The following is an 18,585-nucleotide window of genomic DNA, read 5'->3' as shown; positions in this document are numbered from 1 at the left end:
TTATGTTTTTCAAATAAAAAAACATATAAAATCAGAGTTTGATATTTATTGAAAATAAACCAAATGTACGACCAAATACTTACCATTTCGGGATAGTATTATGAGATTTTTTCCCTGGTTTTTCCCCTTATAATTTACTATGGAATCATTAACAGGAGATTTTTACTGTCATCATGACATGTGTTTGTCTCTTTTAATACGAACAACATGATTTTTTCTCGGATATTCTCAAGTTAAAGTTGATTTCATGTAATCGAATGAACTATCGTACAAGTACAGTCGTCCCAGAAACGCAACTCAACAATATTGGCAATATTTTAAAGTCGTCTACCTTAAAATATATAATGATTGTCTGAATTGTCGATATAAATGAGTCAGATAAAATTAAGTTATTAGAAGAATTTTTCACCAAGTACCAAAAAAACAAAATTTGTTTAATTTACTAATGTTTTTATTTTGAGAACGATTTCCGAAGTGAAAATTGAAACGTCAATAAACTTACTTTAACCTTTAATTGTGGCTTATTCCCATTTAAATAGTAGTTACTTTAAAATGCCACAATAAAATAGCTTCACAACAATATCTAACTGAATTTCTCAGAAAACGTTCAAAAATTTGTTTTTATTTAGGGTAGTCTCACAGACGACATGTCAGTAATTATGTTTCAATATTTATAATATGTCAGTACCTAAGGGTTAAAAGTGAAATAAAATCGCTCTTTTTAAAGCTTATTATAATATACGAGAAACATTTCAATGGAAAATATAAACATAAAATAACCATAAATGTGTCTTCAGCTTATGTAATAATAGTAACATAACCCTAATATTTCATTAGAAGGTCATACGGTTGTTCCGCCCACTATATCGTTGAGGCTGTTAGGTTAATTGGAAACGTATTTCACCCACAATCAAAATCCAATAATCCTTGCAGCTCTCGAGGATAAACCTTACAAACTACATTAATTTGAAAACTTTTTTTCGCGATTTCACCCGTAGCTAACACGCACAAAATTAATGAACAAACTAAAGTTGTACACCTTAAACACCAAAACTTTAATACAACCAATAATTTGTAATTCCGCTCCCTACACTACGGATTTCAAGTGATAACAAGTTTTGTAGCCGATTCTTAGCTACAAAACAACTCCGAACAAGAAACAAAATATATTTTAATAATCTAAGAGAACTTCTCTCTGAATAAAACTTAAGTGTTATGTCTGAAGTTTCCTTAGTCTTTTAAGGGATTTACTCTTATATTTGTTGGGTCTCAACTTTTATTTAAGTTTGTCTTTAGTAGCTTTAACAGCTGTTTAAATTACTTGTTACTTCGGCACTTAAAGGTAGTTAGTATTCTACACATTTACCTTATATTTCGTATTTATAAATTGACTACAGCGTTTTACGTAACGCTTTCGTGTAACATCAACACATTCATAAATTTTCAGTATACCGCTGAATTCTAATAGTTTATGTTACACGAATTTACTTTTACGAAAATCCTTTTGACAAACATCAATGACAAATTTTAATATTTTTTTGGATTTACCCAACTTTTTTTATGTCTTTTATTGATCAATAGTTTATATAATGTCCATTTGTAGACTGAAACGGTATGGTAATCAATCGGAGAGCAGCTGGTAAATTACTTTAGTAACCCCATGTAAAGAAATATTTTTTTTTCAGTCAGCAATCATAGTATCTTCTTCTTCTTTAGGGCCTTATCCAGTCTGGATATTGGTAATCCTCAAAGCATTCACGGTTGTGTTGACCGCTCATCTAAACCGTTTAACAGAGGTCATTTCAAATGACCATTATCAGAGATTTCTCTTCTCCTTCTGCCAAATACTTTACCCTGCATGACGAGTTGACAAATCGATGTCTCTCTTTGTTGCGCATTACGTGGCCGTAATTCTTAATTTCCAGTAGCCTTTGTGTTGTGGCGGTGTCGGGTCTTGTCTCTGAGGCATATGTCATTATTGGCCTTATACTGGTTTTATAAATTCTTGACTTCATCTCAGTGTTAATGTGTTTGTTTCGCCATATAGTGTTATTAAGGCATCCTGAAAGTCTATTTGCTTTTTGTACTTGATCTCCATTGCTAGACGGTGTAATTCCCCGGTATTTTATTTCCATTACTAATTCAATACTGATGCCATCTCTATGCCATTTCTATTTTACATCTGGTTGGTTCTTTGCTGCCTACTATTGTTTTAGTTTTCTGAAATAAGATTGTCATATTAAAGTTTTAGCTCTTATGTTAAATCTGTGGACCAGTATTTGTAGAATTACTTTATCTTTAGTTTTCAATATTGCGTCGTCTGCGTAACAGAGTCTTTTTATTTTTTTGTTTCTCATTTTGTATCCTCTTACTTTGTTAACGCTTTTGATGATTTGATCCGTTTTAATTGCAAAGCATGGGGCTCAATAAATTTCCTTTGTCCCTTTTCGCTGCATATTTCTATACGTTCTGTAAAATGTCCATCTATTCTGACTTGTATTTTGTTGATATTTTTGATAGTTTTTATGTTTAGGGTAACTTCTCTATTATACAGAAGATGGATTACATCTTTGAGTCTTACTCTGTCAAACGCTTTATTAGGCCAATTAAACACAGAATTGCGAGTCTATCATAGTTTACGGCATGCCCAATAATTTGCTTTATAACGAATATTGCATCTTTACACGATCTTTCGGTACAAAAACCCTGTTGTTCATCTGCTAAACTTATCCTTTGATTTATTAGCAGTTGTAAAATTTTAGTTGTAAGTTTAAGAGTAGTATTTAAGAAGTTTATACTTCTGTAGTTTCCTAGTTGTTTTTCATCCTCTTTTTTGAATAGTAGAATTAGTTCGCTCGTTCTACATTCTTGCGGTATTTTATTGTGTTTTATAATTGTATGAACAATTGTTATTGTTAATACAATTTATTATATATATTTTATCATTGATATTTTAATAATTTTTTTGGTGTCCCGTCTTTACCTGGTGTTTTTTTATTTTATAGCTTTTCAAGTATTTTTCGAATTTTCTGAACATTTATATTAAGTTTTTTATTTGTGGTAATTTCTGGTGTTTCTGGTTCTAGCGTCGTTCTTCCTCTGCATAAAGCTTTTTTAGGTAGTCAATCCACGTATCCTTTTCTATGTGTTTTGGTTCTATTAGTTCCTTTACCTCCGTTCTTTGACATCTGATGAAGTGCCATATCTCCTTTTGCAGACCGTCAAAATCTTGTTCCATTTCCTTTGAAAAGCGTCCCCAGTGATCATTTTTTATTTTTCTTGCAAATGCATGTGTTTTGTTTATAATTGTCTTGTCATTTACGGTATGCCTCTTGTGTTAGGGTTGACATGTATTTTAAGAAAGCTTTTTCCTTTTCTTTAAATTTTTCCTTCACTTATGCACAAATTAAAGTTCTTCCCATTGGAAACGATTTATTTTTATTTATATTTCTGACACCAAGAACTGTCTTGGCCAAGGCTAATATATTAGACTTAATTTTTGCCCAGCTGTCTTCGACTCCATCACTTTTTGTGATATATGTGTTTCTGGTTTTTCCGTTATTCTTTTTTGAAACAGGTATCTGGTGGAGTCATCCTGTAAGCTTTCGACTTATCTTTGTGGTGTATTCTGGTGTTTTGTTATCACATATACGTGTTTTTGTTTGGATTTTGCAGAATACCAATTTGTGATCACCTCTTATTTCTGCTGATGTTAGTGCTCTTTCATCCAAGATTTGAGAGAAGTGTAACTCTATATTCGACAGAGTGTGGTATATCATAGATCTTTGTCTCTACTGCTTTTAAAAGTGTATTTGTATTATTCTTTGTGAGGGAAAAATGTATTATTAATACGTGTTTCATTTATGCTGCAGAGGTCCGTCAGAAGGTCTCCGTTTTTATTTCTGTTATTTTCATTATATCGCTATATTATTCCTAAAACTATATCATTGCCCATATAAACGAGGAGAGAGTTAGCACCTTACTGATAGACTTTAAAACTATACAGGTACATCTCGAACTTACGGTATTTAACTAAGTTAAGCAAATCTTTTTCTTTTCTCATGCGCTGAAGGACTTTGATATTGGTGACATTCCACATAATATACCTTCAATTTCCTTCGCTAGATCCACATTTCTAAGACTATGATCTTATTTTCAGTGACTTGTGTCAGTGTCCAAGCTTCGACTCTGTTTAGGATCACCGGAAGAACCATGCATCTTGGTCTCTAAATTCAGTTTACTGCAGCACAGTAAGGATCTCATCTTGGTAAATGTGGATCGTACAATCTCTACCCGATCTTATTGTAAGTTATTACCAATTACCTCCCCGGGATCTATATTTGCACAGGCCGTACGTTTTAATTACAGTACTCACGCGGTTCAGTAATGTTTGTAGATCAGTTATGCTGGTTGATAGTAGCAAAATGTCGTTAGCGTAAATGAGAAGATTGTTGATCTATTTTCTGAGTTTTATCTCTAGGTTCATGAGGGATTTATGAAAATTTCTTTAGAGTATATATTAAAAAAAGTAGGCAAGAGAACACAACCCTATCCTACTCCTAGCATGACCTTTACCTGTTCGGTCAACTTGCTTTCGACTATCTCGTGCTTATTATCCTACTCGTCTATTATTGCTCTTTGTAGGTCGGCGATCATCTTTTAGTGTTTGCAATGGCCGCAACTGACTTCACGGCTTTTTACAAGTAGAACGTGCAAAGTGAAAAGTGGTTCTCGTGTACTCATGGATTGGGGAAATCCAAACTAAATTTCAACGTCATTTTCTTCGAATTTTTTGTAAATCTTTGCAAGTATGATTTAAATAAAAAATTTAAGTGCATGACCCATACCGCTAATACTCCAAAATTCCTCGCACGTTTTAGCAGATAGTTGTTTTGGCAGTGCTACATATTATGACAAGAGCCATTTCTCTGTAATATTACCTAAATCTTGGATAATATTGTAACAGTTAACTTAATTTTTTTGTAGTCCCTTTACCCATCACCTCCAGTATTTCATTAGGACCTCTGGTTTGACTATGCTTAGACTATATTAAGGGTGCTTTTACCGTATTCTCAAGTTATTGACGAGGCAGTCATGCTTTTAATTTCTGAACGACTGCCTCAGTAGTCAGGGAAAAGTAGTTTAATACATATGTTCCAGGTGACCATCTTCTTATTAACTGTCGTATCTAGATTCCCGTCTTTGTCCGTGAGCAGAGTTGTGGATCTTTTCATGTATTGACCAGTTGCTTTTAGAATCTTTCGATTGCTATTGTTATGGTTGTGTTTCATTTGGAGCTCTCTCCTTGGCCTCCTTAACTTTTTCTTGATTGTTTTATCAATTCATTAAAATTTCCTTAAGTCTTTGTTCTTAATCAATTTCTTTTGGTCTATTATGTGCAAAATGTCATCAGTCATCCTTTCTTTATTCTTTACTATTGTTCTCTTTCTCAGATGTTTTTATTTTCAATTTATCACTCCGTCTTTGATATATAAATCTATTTTCTTTTTACACTCTGTACTTGATGTCTAGTGGTTTCTAGCTTTTCATCATTGTATCCTTTATGTTCTGACTAAATACATCGTCTTTCAGGGTATTATATGCAATTGAGATTCTTTACGTATACTCTTGACGAGTTTTATTAGTTTCACTTCTACCTAACCCAATAATAAATTTTAATCTGATGGAACGTCTGTTTAGGGGTAGATTTTCACCGATGTCAAACTGTTTTTAAATCTTTTGTTAAGGAAATAAAGTCTATTTGGTTTTTAATGATATTGTTGGCAGTATCTGTAGCTAACTTCTATGTATGAAGTTGTTAGAAAGGAAGTCTATGGCAAGTGTTGAAAAATACAAAATCTTCTTCCCGGCAAAATTGGATATGTCGATTTTCTCTCTTGTCTTTCTTGCCTAGATGATGTTCACGAAAGATATCCCCTATTCTACTTTTGCCAACTTTGGCAATAAAATAGCGTAGGATAATGGTAAGCTTATTCTTTATGGTACATTTAAGTGCCTTGTGAACAAGTGCGTAAAACTCTTCGATGTCCTTTTTTAGCATGTCTGCTGTCGGAGTGTAAATTTAGATGATGTTGGTATTAACCGACATGCTCGGCAGCTTAACCTGAATGACTTGGTCCAAGAATTAAAGGATGATGAGTACAGTATTTGTGGTCCTTTTGCTTATTACTACCGCTAAGTCATTTTAGTAATGTGGTTCGTCATCAGATATGTTTATCAGATCGATCTTTAATCTTTCAATTTCGTGGATGATAGTGTGTATTTTTTTCCCTTTAAACATACCTCGGACATTACGAGTAAACATTTTTTGATAATTTCACATGCACACTTTGTCTCAACGTTTAAATAATAGGATTTTGTAAGATGATAACCAGCGAAGACATTCGTTTCGTGCCCTTTCTCCCCCGCCTAATCTTGTTATCCAAAATCCATGATCAGTAGCTTCTCTAATTTGGTGTACATCCACCATTATAAATGTAATAAGAATTACTAATGGGGTAGTTTCTCGTTGCTTCCCTTATTGGATTATCACAACCGGTTGACTTGTAAAAGAAGTAGGATTGTGAGTATGTAGTATAGAATAGAATAGAAATATGCTTTACTGTCAGCATAATTTTTTGGACAAAGCTTATAAGAAGTCAAAAAAATAACAATAACAATTAAAATTTACTAAAATTATATAAATCGTCAATATCAGAAAATAAAACATAATAAAATATACAATCCATTGCAAAATTTCACTTAATTGCAAATTGCATAATAACACCTTACGAACTAGTTTACGAATAAGTTTAAGCTGCTGCATTTGATACCCAACTATATAATAAAACTTTGTTGCTTGTACAGACATGTACTGTAATTTCTTAGATATTCGTTAAGAAACTCTTTTCCCAAATAATATGGTCTTTCAAATCGATTTACGGGACTTACGGAAAGAAGTTGTAGATTTAAATTGCAAAGAGAGATGGTTGTATAATTTTTTTGCCAAATATAATTTAGGTTTCTTTACTAACTCAGTGGATGCGATCGGTAAATACACATCAAAACTTGAATTTCTGGTGGAGTAGTCATGATTAAGTCTTGCTGGAAAAACATGTAGGTGTTTACGAATTAAGCACACAGTTTCTAGAAAATATAGAGGGGGAAGAGTTAAAATCCCGTGATTTTTAAAGAAGCTTCTACAATGTGTTATTCTACTAAGGCCAAAAAAATAACGTATTGTTTTTTTTTGTAATTACCATCAAATAGGGCCGCTGTACTAGAACTCGAAAAAGGAAGGCCATATCGAAGACGAGACTCGAACAAAGAAAAGTATGTTATTTTGGAATATGCTAAATTGATTTTCTTCGAAACAGACCTTATTGCATAGTAGGTTGAGGCTAGTTTCTTACTTAACAAATCAATATGAAGGAACCATTTAAGGTTGCTGTCTATAAAACTTTATATCTAAACTATCCTCCAACAGTGATCCCGCTTAATCAATTATTATTCGTCGAAAGAGAAGATTTGATTTTTTCAAGATTTGAAACCAAAAATATTGATTACTGTTACTCGAGCTCAAAAAAGACATTATAAACTTATAATGAGAGTAGAGAAACAGAAAATTAAAGCGAGTTTGAATAAATAAGTAATATAAGCGAATGAAAGGACTGTAAGGTAGTAGTCTGTGAGACTTCCAGCCAACAAAAAGTTACTGTATATGGAAGTAAGAAACAAAACGAAAGCAAAGGCAAACTGAAAAACGGATTATTCAGGGCAAATATATTAGCAAAAGTGAGCTGGATTGTAAAAGCAAGATATTAAAGATGCAGAGATCCAAATACTTTAAAAAATCTAACTTCACCCAAAAAGTTTAAACGTAAAGAGATCATTAGATGGTCAAACAAAGTTTGTGAAAACCTGCCTTAACGTGGTCTTTCCAGTCTTTGCCCGAAAAAAATTCTCAAAACGACCACTGAGCGAGAAAATTGGAAACTTCGTCCGAATCAATTTATGCTAAGATAATATTAGATAATATAATAAATGGGCATTAAATACATGTTTATTATTTATTATTAATGTGTTCTTTATAATTATTTCACGTTTAATTTTTAATACAATACACAAATGGAATTTTCCATTAAACTTATATAATTTCTTAACTTTCTTACACTTCTTTCTTAAACTTGCTCATTTATTTGTTTTGTTTTAGGAACGACCATTCGACAACAGACAAAGAGTTGGAGAGCTGAACATAAAGCGGCGAGAACTCTTGGCATTATAATGGGTGCTTTTTTGTTTTGTTGGCTTCCTTTTTTTCTATGGTAAGAATTTTGGTTAATCTATGTAATGTTATTATAAAAAATTATTGTTTTATGTCCTTATTCGTTATATTTTGACATTTCACAAACTTATTTTTCTGTGCACTTAAATTGAAGAAAGAAGATTTAATATATCATTACTTTAAATAACACTGAGATATTCAGAGACTATAAATAAATTACCAGGCCCACGTGGAATATTAAAGAGGTTACTGTCATTACTATCAAAAAATAATCTGTGCCGTTAAGAATAATTTAGATGTCTACCAGGAATTTCAAAATATAGGTTCACAATGCATTGGTCTTTAATACTTCCGAAACAGCACTATCAATATTAATAGAACTATCGAAAACTTTTCCAAGCATCACTCGGACTTCTGCAATACAACAATGCCCACGCTATCCAGCTCCATAATAACAAATATCTGCTTGGACGACTTAAGTTAATAAAACCTTTTGATTTAGTTAAGAGTCAAGTAAAAAGGTAACTATTGACGATAATATTGTATTCAACGCAGAATAAGATATCACAAAACACAAAAATGGAATAGCAATAACTGTAACAAAGAACACGGACAAATATGTAAAAAAACTTAGTTTTATCCTCAGACATGGGTCCATCCATTATATCGAGACTCCTGACCGAGCTAACGATTAAATAGATTTGCGCTATCAACAGGAGACCTGTTCTCGAATGGAATAGTTAAATGTTAATCTGAAGTAAATAAAAAAAAATTAATTAATATTATACTTGAAAACAAAAAACTCATCAGATTTGTGTGAATTTAAAAACAGTTCAAAAATTATTCTTATAACCGATTTCAACAACGATTCCTAAATAGTTAATAATTACCAAGTGGGCTTGAGTACTTCCTAACTCTAAAATGAACTCCACCATACTATACGCTAAGAATTGCCTAAACCGCTTAAGCATTACCTTATGGTAGGATACATTCTGCGATCTCCTGAAACATTTTAGGTATTACTTGTTATATCGTTGAAAGTGAGGTTATGTTTTTACAGTTCTGACTAATGTATCTGTAAAGTCAATAACTTGCTTCTTACTTTAATTTGTTTGTTGTTATTTGGAATTATTTGCGTTTTTGTATTGTTTTATATTATAAATGTGTTGCTTTGTAACTATTCATAATAAGGAAGTACTACAATTTATCGAAAACCTGGATCGGTTCGAATTGTCATCTGATTTTGAAAAAGAAATAAAAAGAAGACCTGCAGTTATCACGAATCTACCAAATTATTTTTAGACTTTGGACGATGTGGATTTTTTTCGACGGTTTCCAATATCAAAACTAACATTTTTATATGTGTTGAAACAAATAGAAAATAATTTGGACTTTATTACAGACAAGTATGTGCAAATTTAAGTACATAATGTTAATATATTACATTTTATTTCTTTTTCAAAAACAATTCTTTATCACCCATAAATTAGCTATTGCAAACGTTGCGATTTTATGCAACTGGAATTAAATTGTGCAGTCAGCGCCTCTCAGGCATGATCTTTGGCTTTATTTGAAGCAACCATCTATTTTTGTCATTAATTTGGGTTGGATGCTGTTTAATAAAATTAACTTATTTTAATTTTTCGTCATATGTGAAATTTACAGCACTTTCCTTTTCTTCTATTTCACTATACATATACAAATAGCTTACAAAACTGAACAAACTTAAATTACAAGTAACTAACTACTAAATAAAATAACTATAACATGACAAAACTGAATTGAATAAAACCAACTTGGCAAACAAACAATTCAATAATAACAAATAGAAAAAGTAAGGTTATGACATCTTATTCCTCTTTTAATTTAAAAACGTACCCGAGTTAATACCTAAGAAAGGATTTCCTAGATAAGCAGTTCTTTTAGTTATGAAACGCTATTTTTTCTAAGTATTGACTTAGGAAGTTCCTTTAAACTTCGACAAGAATTACTTTTGAAGGCAACTGTTTATGTATCGTTGGTGAAATCGGCATGTGTTCAATGAGAAACGGACCAGGATTTGACAACTATATAGTTAGTTAACAAATGCAAAATGTAAACAGCTAGCCAATGCCAATCCAGTATCCATTAAACCAAATACATTCTTACCTACTAATGCAAACTCCAAACAACACACGAGGTCAACTTAAAATTAACAATAAACAGGGTTATCCACAAATCTCTTCACAAACACCAGGTATGTACAAAATGCAAATAAGACAACCCACAACAACTTCCACCAATATATACACGACCAGTTTGCTTAAATGATATATCATGTGAATATGATGGTGAATGCTGTACATTAGAAATTATAGATATTAAAGCTATTTTAGTAACAATGTATAGAACCAAAATTGGGAATTTTAATGTTTTTCTATACCCATTTGAAAAGTAATTGGTGTTTTGCTCTACTAATTTTTTAGAAATAATAATAATTGGAGATTTCAAAAAGCTTCTAATGAACTAAAAAGTTTCTGTGATCTAATTTCTACTTTTGGCTTAACCATAAAGATTAATGAATTTACTAGAATCATAACTAGATTAGCAACTTGTTTAGATAACATCTTAACAAACCTAAGCAGTGAGATAGTTGGTTGTGAAGTTGTAAACCCATGTCTGTATTTCTGATCATCTTGCTCAATTGCTCTACTTAAAAACAAAATATGGAAAAGTCATAGTGCTAATACATACAGAAGACATATAACAAGTAATGGCATTCTGATGTTACAACAGTCGGTAAATAATGTTGACTGGGATTCAGTTGTTTCTCTCAAAACATTATTGCCTCAATTAGGTGAATTAGCTCAATTTATTACCATGTATGTAAAGTTAACTGAAATTTATTTTCCAATAAAAAAATAACTCATAGTAAAGCTCCAATTTCTTGGTTTGATGATGAATTAATAATGCGAGAAAATCTTTCTGCGGTCAAGATAATTGCTGTTGGTACTAAGGAATATAGTGAGTATAAAAAGTTTAAGAAACACATAAATCAACAATATCATTAACGAAAAAACTAGCTTATGAGAATTTGTTTTTCAGTTCAGAAAATATATCTCGTGATAGTAGAAAAGATATAAATTATTACAAAAATAAACTTAAAAAGAAAAGATTCTGTCAAAGCGCGATTACATTAAATGATTTTAATAATTACTTTATTTTAGTAGCTAAACATATTAGAAGTCCTTTTAATTCCACATATAAAAATGTAGCCATAGATTTTTGAAAGATGTACACTCTCCTTGCAACTCTTTATTTTTATTTCTTGTTAGCGATACTGAAATCAGGAATGTATTGCATATATTGAAAAATTCAAAATGCACGGATTTTTTTTCTTAAACAAAAAAATTATTGTGGAAACAATCGATATAATTATTGACAAATTAATTGTTCGACTCAAGGTTCAATATTAGGACCCACTTTGTATCTTATTTATCCAAACGATTTATTTAACTACACTTTTCCTATAAAATGTGTTTGCTTATTAACTCTCATTAATACTGAGATTAATCAGCATAATTAAAAAATAGTGATACCCAGAAAGCAAAAAACTAGTTTTTACATAATAGTCTGAAGGTAAATGAAAAGAAAAATTAGAATTTCATTTTTAGTTTCGATTGGAAGTATATCTCAAAAAATAGTGTTAAACTATTAGGAAACTTTCTAGATAATAATTTGGATTGGAGCGCTCATAGAGATTACTTAAGTTCTAGACTTGCTACAAGTATATTTTTTAAACGCAACTTAGTTTATATGATTCCCAAAAGTACCCTTAGAATGTGCTTCTTTGCACTATTCCATAGACATCTACATTACGAATTAACTGTTTGGGGTAATTTTTGTCAGGGAAATTGAATTTTTAGACTACAAAAAAGAGTAGTGAGGATACTTGCAATAGCAGAGTGTAGGGGACACTGTCAACCTTTATTTCTGGATTAAAGTACTATGCCTCTACCTTCACTATATATATATATATATATATATATATATATATATATATATATATATATATATATATATATATATATTGTTATGCTATTTAAATTGTATTATATTGCTTACTTAGGAAAAATCCTGTCTATATTTATTAAATGATCTAATCTCCAATTAATCACAATAAATCAGCATTAATTAATTACAATCTCAGGATATTATATTGTACTATTTACCTTTGATCGTGGATTCAAAATATTTTCCAATTGGCTTTCTAATCGGGATAGGTAATATGACCTGAATAAAATACATAGAATTTCAACTGAACTATATGTGAGATGTCCTTTATTTTAATGAAATTTTATATAACAATCAATCCTGTAATATTTGCAATATACTAACTTTAAATATATGAGAAGTTGTTTTCTATCATGGACCCAAATGTTATTTTACATTGATTTTTAATATGTGTTATAACTAAGCTCATTTTATAATTCTTTTTTCTTTAAGTGATCGCAAAATTAACTGTCTCTATTATTTATTCAATTTATTTAATTAATAAATGAAAATCACACTCCGGCTCTAATGAAAATTGACTGACCTTTCCTTCTCTGCCGTTGCAATTCTATGGCCACGCCACAACAAAAAAAATCCTTTCTCTGCTTCTGCTCCTATTGTGGTCCAGATGACGTACACCTTTCTCCTATCTGTCACTGTATCTGCAACCCAACAACTCGTGTTAGTCTATGCAGCCTCCCTTTGAGCCAATCTCCGCGCCTGTTTACAATTCCAAATGTTTCCGGCTTTGTCTGCTATTAAAATTCTTATACCCTTTGGTTTTCTATCTCTCTGTACCCCGTTCCTCACACTGGTCAGCTTTTACACAGCAAATAAACACACCCGGTAAATTTCGTCTTCGGAACTTCAAACAAACACAAATCACAAAGCTCCTTCCTTCTTGGACGACTGAAACTGACTAACCAACTTTTTTTTCTCTCTCCTCTCTCATAGCCAAAAACCGCCACCTCCTTGCATTCAAAACTTGACCAATAAAAATCATCCACCTCTGTGACGTATATCATTACCAAACAACTCTCTCTATAAAACGTCATTCGGGTAATTCCAGAAAACAACCTTCTTTAATTATTCTAACTAAATCTATCTGCTTTACAAATATTTCTTACTAATAGCTACAAACGATACCTGTTTCTCAATTCAATGTCTTTTGTTAATAAACTTTTACCGATATAATCTTTCGGGGAGAAAAAACCACCGCAAATCCCGGTCTATTGTTTACACTTTCTATATACACTTTTATTCCGGGTAAATCCATTCCACAATAACCGACTTATTTAAATTTCTTATCGATAATATTTGAAAGTCTTGTCTCTGAGGCCTAATGAACAATTCTTCGAACAACTTAAAATACATATTTTGTCTTATACAGGATGTCTGAAAATTTATATGCCCGTGTCTTTATGAAATATCAATAATTTTAATTTTTATTTAAGTAATAAAATTTGTATATCGGTTTTTTATTGCTTATGGACATTCAAAAATACAACAAATCCCCGCCTTTGTAATCGATAAAATTTATCAATTTATGCAACTAAATTTTCTCGAGGCAAACTAAACGCACTTCCTGTATGCTAGCTGTACTTATGCTACGTATTATCCTATCCTACTATCTACTTTATACAAATTTAAATCTTCATTCGTGATATTTATATACATCATGGATATTATAAATACCTCTGATCTTTTCAGAATCCATATGTTTCAACTCATAGCTGTTTACTCCATCTTCGTTGTTTACTATGTATGGCCCTTCGAAAACAGGCATCAATTTTGCGCAAATACCGGTCTGAAGATTTGACACTCTTAATGCTCTTACCATTACTTTGTCACCCTTTTGGAAAGTTACTGGTCTTCGTTTCCTATTATGACCCTGTCTCTGGATGTATTTCTCATTGCTTCTTCTTAATCTCCTCTGAACGGTTTCTATAACCTGTCGATACTCTCTTTGTTCTGGATCTTCCCACGGTCTTATCGGCATGACGCCTTTCATGATGTATTCTGGTATTTCTTTCGTTACTGTACTTGGCATGGAATTTAGGTATATCTCTATTTCTCCCAATTTTCTGTCCCATCGCCGATGTTGACCATCCGTTGCAATGCGAAGAAATTTCGTTACCTCTTGTATAAATCGCTCAGAAGGATTACTTTGGGGATGCCTGATGCTTACAAAGTTCGTCTCGATTCCCCGTTCTCTAAGCTGTCCCTTGAAACGATCATTTCGGAAGTACGTTGCATTGTCTAGTAAAATTTTTCTTGGGGTTCCTACCGTAGCGATGAAATTGTCTATTTTTCTCAATATTTCTTCCCCTTTTGTGGTGCGGCAACTATATAATTTTACGTATTTTGAGAACACATCCACCATCACCAGAATATGCTTGTTCCTTTGCGTGGTCACAATTAGATCGCTTAACATGTCGATGGCTATAATGTCCAGGTTGTTCCGGGATACAATGCTCTTTGCAATATTTTCGTTTTTAAAATTCCTGCTCTTGTATTTCTGGCATACTTCGCATTTCTGTGTGATCTCTTTTGCAATGCGGTAATCTTGTCGACTGATGTAGTTTTCCCTAAATACAAGCCATACCTTTCTACTGCCAATATGTCCATTTTCCTCGTGTAGTTTCTTGATGATTCTTTCTGCCAATGTCGGTGTCACTAAATATAATTCCTTTCCGTCTATTCTCTTAAAAAATATCTCGTTTTCTAGCTCTGCTCTTCTCTTTTCTCTTTCTTCTAGGCCTTCCTGGTCGGTCCTTATCTCATTTAACGAAAATATCCCTTCGTCTTGTGTCAATATATTCAATCCCACATGTAATGTAATTGTCTCCTTTTTTCCTGTATCTTCGTCCCGTGTTAAAGCGTCAGCTATTATGTTGTCTTTCCCTTTGATGTATCGAAATTGGAAATCATACTCTTGTAAGAGCAGAATGCCTCTGTGTATTCTGTTATTTACAAATCGATTCTTCATGATGTGTATCAATGCTGCATGATCCGTTTCGATGGTGAATTTAGCTCCCAATAAGTAAAACCTTAATTTTTTTACGCAAAATAGTACACTGGCGAATTCCAACTCGGTGACACTGTATTTTCTCTCATGTGTTTTAGTCACTCGAGATATAAAACATATCGGAACCTCTTGGCCGTTTTGTATTTGCGACAACACTCCTGCAAATTTCTGTATCGACGCATCCGTACGGAGTATAAACGGCAAATTGTAAATAGGGTGATATATTTTTGTTCCTTTAGCAAATTCTTGTTTCAATATTTTAAAAGCTTCCTCCTGTTCTTCTTTCCAATTCCATTTTGTCCCTTTCTTTAACAATTTTATTAAAGGAATTTCTTTTTGGCTTAAATCGGGAATTAATTTCTTGAAATAATTTATCGTACCGAGAAACCCTCGCAATGTTTTTAGATTTGTTGGTCTTGGGTATTCGTCGATGAGCTTTACTCTGTCCTCGGCTAGACTTACAGTTTCGGTGTCAAGTTTGAAACCCAAATAAATCACTTCCTTTTGAAAAAATTGACATTTTTCAATGTTTAGTTTTAATCCCGCTGTGTCCAATTCTTTCAAAATTATTTTGATATGTTCCATATGACTCTGCATATCTTGTGAAAAAATTAATAAATCGTCGATGTAATGGACGATGAACTCTTCATGGTGATTCAAAATGGTATGCAAAGCTCGTACAAGTGCTGCACAGGCGCTTTGTAATCCAAACGGAACTACCTTAAATCGGTATACTATACCATCAATTGAAAAGGCAGTGTAGTTTCTACACTTTTCAGCCAAAGGTATTAACCAAAAACTATGCTTTAGATCAATTTTTGAGAAAATATGTGATCCCGTGATTCTTCCAAAAATGGCCTCGATATTTAACGGTGATTCATATTGTGATACTGTGTGTTGGTTGATATTTCGGGCATCTAAACAGAGTCTTAACTCTCCACTGCTCTTCTTCACTATCAAAATTGGGTTAATATAGGGTGAGTCACATCTCTCAATGATTTGATCTTCCAACATTTTTTTGATTTCTTGCTTTACTTCTTGCCGATACTTATAAGGAATTGGATAAGTCTTCGATCGAAAATTTCCCAAGTTTTTCACCTCAAATGAGTGCTCGTATTTTGTGGCCACTCGGTTTTCCTCATTTATCAGCGTTTCATAGTCTCTTAAAATTATACGCAAATCATTTTCTTTGCCTTCTCCACATATCAATTTTTTGTCTCTCCCATCAAATTTTTCGCACATATTCACCGTGTACTCCGTGTCTTCTTCAAAAACCACTGTCTCCATTGTGTCCTTTTCATTTTCCTTTGTTTTTTTTTGTTGGGCTCGTCTCTTCTTTTGAGGAATCCCAAGTTTTGCTTTCATTTCTTGTCAAAATTTTTCCATCTTCTTCTCCTGAGCTCGTCTCATCTTTTGAGGAATCCCAGGTTTTTTTTTCTTTGATCTTTTTCAGACCTTTTCCCCTCTTTCTTCCTTTTCCTTTCTTCGTCGCCAGGTTCATTTCCACCGTTTGTTCTTTCTCTGATTCGTCCGTAATTTGTTTCTATTGTTCCTTATCCTGTTCTTCTTCTTTTTCCTTTGTTATTTTCATCGTATTGGTTTTGAAGTCGATCACTACATGTTTTTCCGTTAATTCGTCAACGCCTACAATCATGTCATGTGACATATTCGGCATTATTACACATTGAAGTGCATACATATTTTTTTTCAATCGTACCATTACTCGTATACCTTCATTTATTGTTGCCAATGTCCGTTTATTTGCGCCCACTAAATTCACCCTAGGTATTTTATAAATTAGACTTGTTAAATTTACTTCTTCGATTAATTTTCTGTTGACCAGTGTTATTTCAGAGCCTGTGTCTATCATAATTTTAATTGGTTTCTCATTTATAAATCCATCCACAAATTTTAAATTAACTCCATTTCTCTTTTCATTGTTTCCTGCCCGTTTAATAAATTCCTTGGGGTGACAAAAAATTCCTGTTTGTTTCTTCGTTTTTAGTAAGCGCCTTCTTGAAAACACGCCTGTTGTTCTTCTGTGTTTTCTCTCCCGTCATCTTCTCTCTCATATTCATTTTCTTCTCTTTGCATATTATTTATTTCTCTTCTGTTCTCTTTTGGTCTATCATTCCCGTATCGGTTACCGCGAGATTCTTGTTCATTCCGTGGGTTATTGTATCTGTTTCCTTGGTATGGGCGGTTATTTCTACTCTGATTTTCCCGATCCCTGTTTTCATTCCATCTCTGGGTTCTGGGTTCATAATTCTCTCTTCCGTTCGGTCTATTTTCATATCCCCGTCTAGGTATCAATTCTCGTCTTGTATAATCTCTTCTAAAATTTTGACCTCTATCTCTATATTCTTGGTTTTCTCTTTGTCTATAATTTTCTTGCGGTCTTCTTTCTCTTCTTTCATGCCTACGTGATTCTCTCATTTGCAAAAATTGACATAAGCTGTCAATGTCCTTGTAATTTTGGAGATTTATGTGGTCTTCCAAGGTATCTTCAAAATGTCGCGATATCAACTCTACCAATTGTTCTGATGAATAATTATATTGCAAATGCTTTGCATTATTATAGAGTTGTAATGCGTACATCTTTTCTGATACGCCCATCCTCTCATGGTATTTTCCATTTTGTAACTCTTTATTTACTTGTAGTTGCTGGATTTTTCCCCAGAAATAATTTAAGAATCTTCTCTCAAAATCTTGCCAATTGTCCAATTCTTCTTCCTTGCTGACAAACCAAAGATTTGCCTTTTCTTTGAGATGGTTTCTGATGGTTTCCTTTGCTGTTGCAAACGGTCCTATGTATTTGACTTTTTCCTTTAGGTTATTTATAAAAGGCACTGGGTGTATTTTCCTTATATCCCCGCCAAATCGTACTTTTACGTCTTCTGTGCTATGTACGATGACTTCCTTTCTTTCTACTCCTCTTATCTCCATCTCTGCAATTTGTTTAAATCTCCTTTCCGTTTCTTTCCGGTCTTCTTGTCGCGCATTTTCAAATTTTATTTCTAATTCCTCCAAATTATCTTTAATTCTCATTTCTTGTTCTTTCATATTATTTTTAATTTCATTAATCTCTTCTATTTGTTGTATCAGTTCTTTCTTTATCCCCTCAACCCATCCTTTAATTTCCTGTTCATAGTTTTCCAGACGCTGCTCTATATTGCTTATTGTTTGTTTTGTTTCCCGTTGGTTTTCTTCCATTGTTTGTTTTGTTTCATCCATTATGTGT

The 18,585-nt window shown here is 32.6% G+C and overlaps 1 protein-coding gene across 1 annotated transcript in view; it reads left to right on the top strand.

Moving 5' to 3' along the window:
- The window catches only part of LOC140445484 (octopamine receptor beta-2R-like), an 853,944-nt gene that overhangs the window by 764,169 nt on the left and 71,190 nt on the right, over nucleotides 1-18,585 (top strand). Inside the window, exon 4 of the mRNA XM_072537530.1 lies at nucleotides 8,213-8,324. Coding sequence (XP_072393631.1) covers nucleotides 8,213-8,324 — 112 coding nt within the window. The remainder of the gene's footprint in view (nucleotides 1-8,212; nucleotides 8,325-18,585) is intronic.

Source organism: Diabrotica undecimpunctata, chromosome 7, assembly GCF_040954645.1.
Source record: "Diabrotica undecimpunctata isolate CICGRU chromosome 7, icDiaUnde3, whole genome shotgun sequence".
Taxonomy (NCBI): domain Eukaryota; kingdom Metazoa; phylum Arthropoda; class Insecta; order Coleoptera; family Chrysomelidae; genus Diabrotica; species Diabrotica undecimpunctata.
This window is presented reverse-complemented; position numbering and strand designations above follow the sequence as displayed.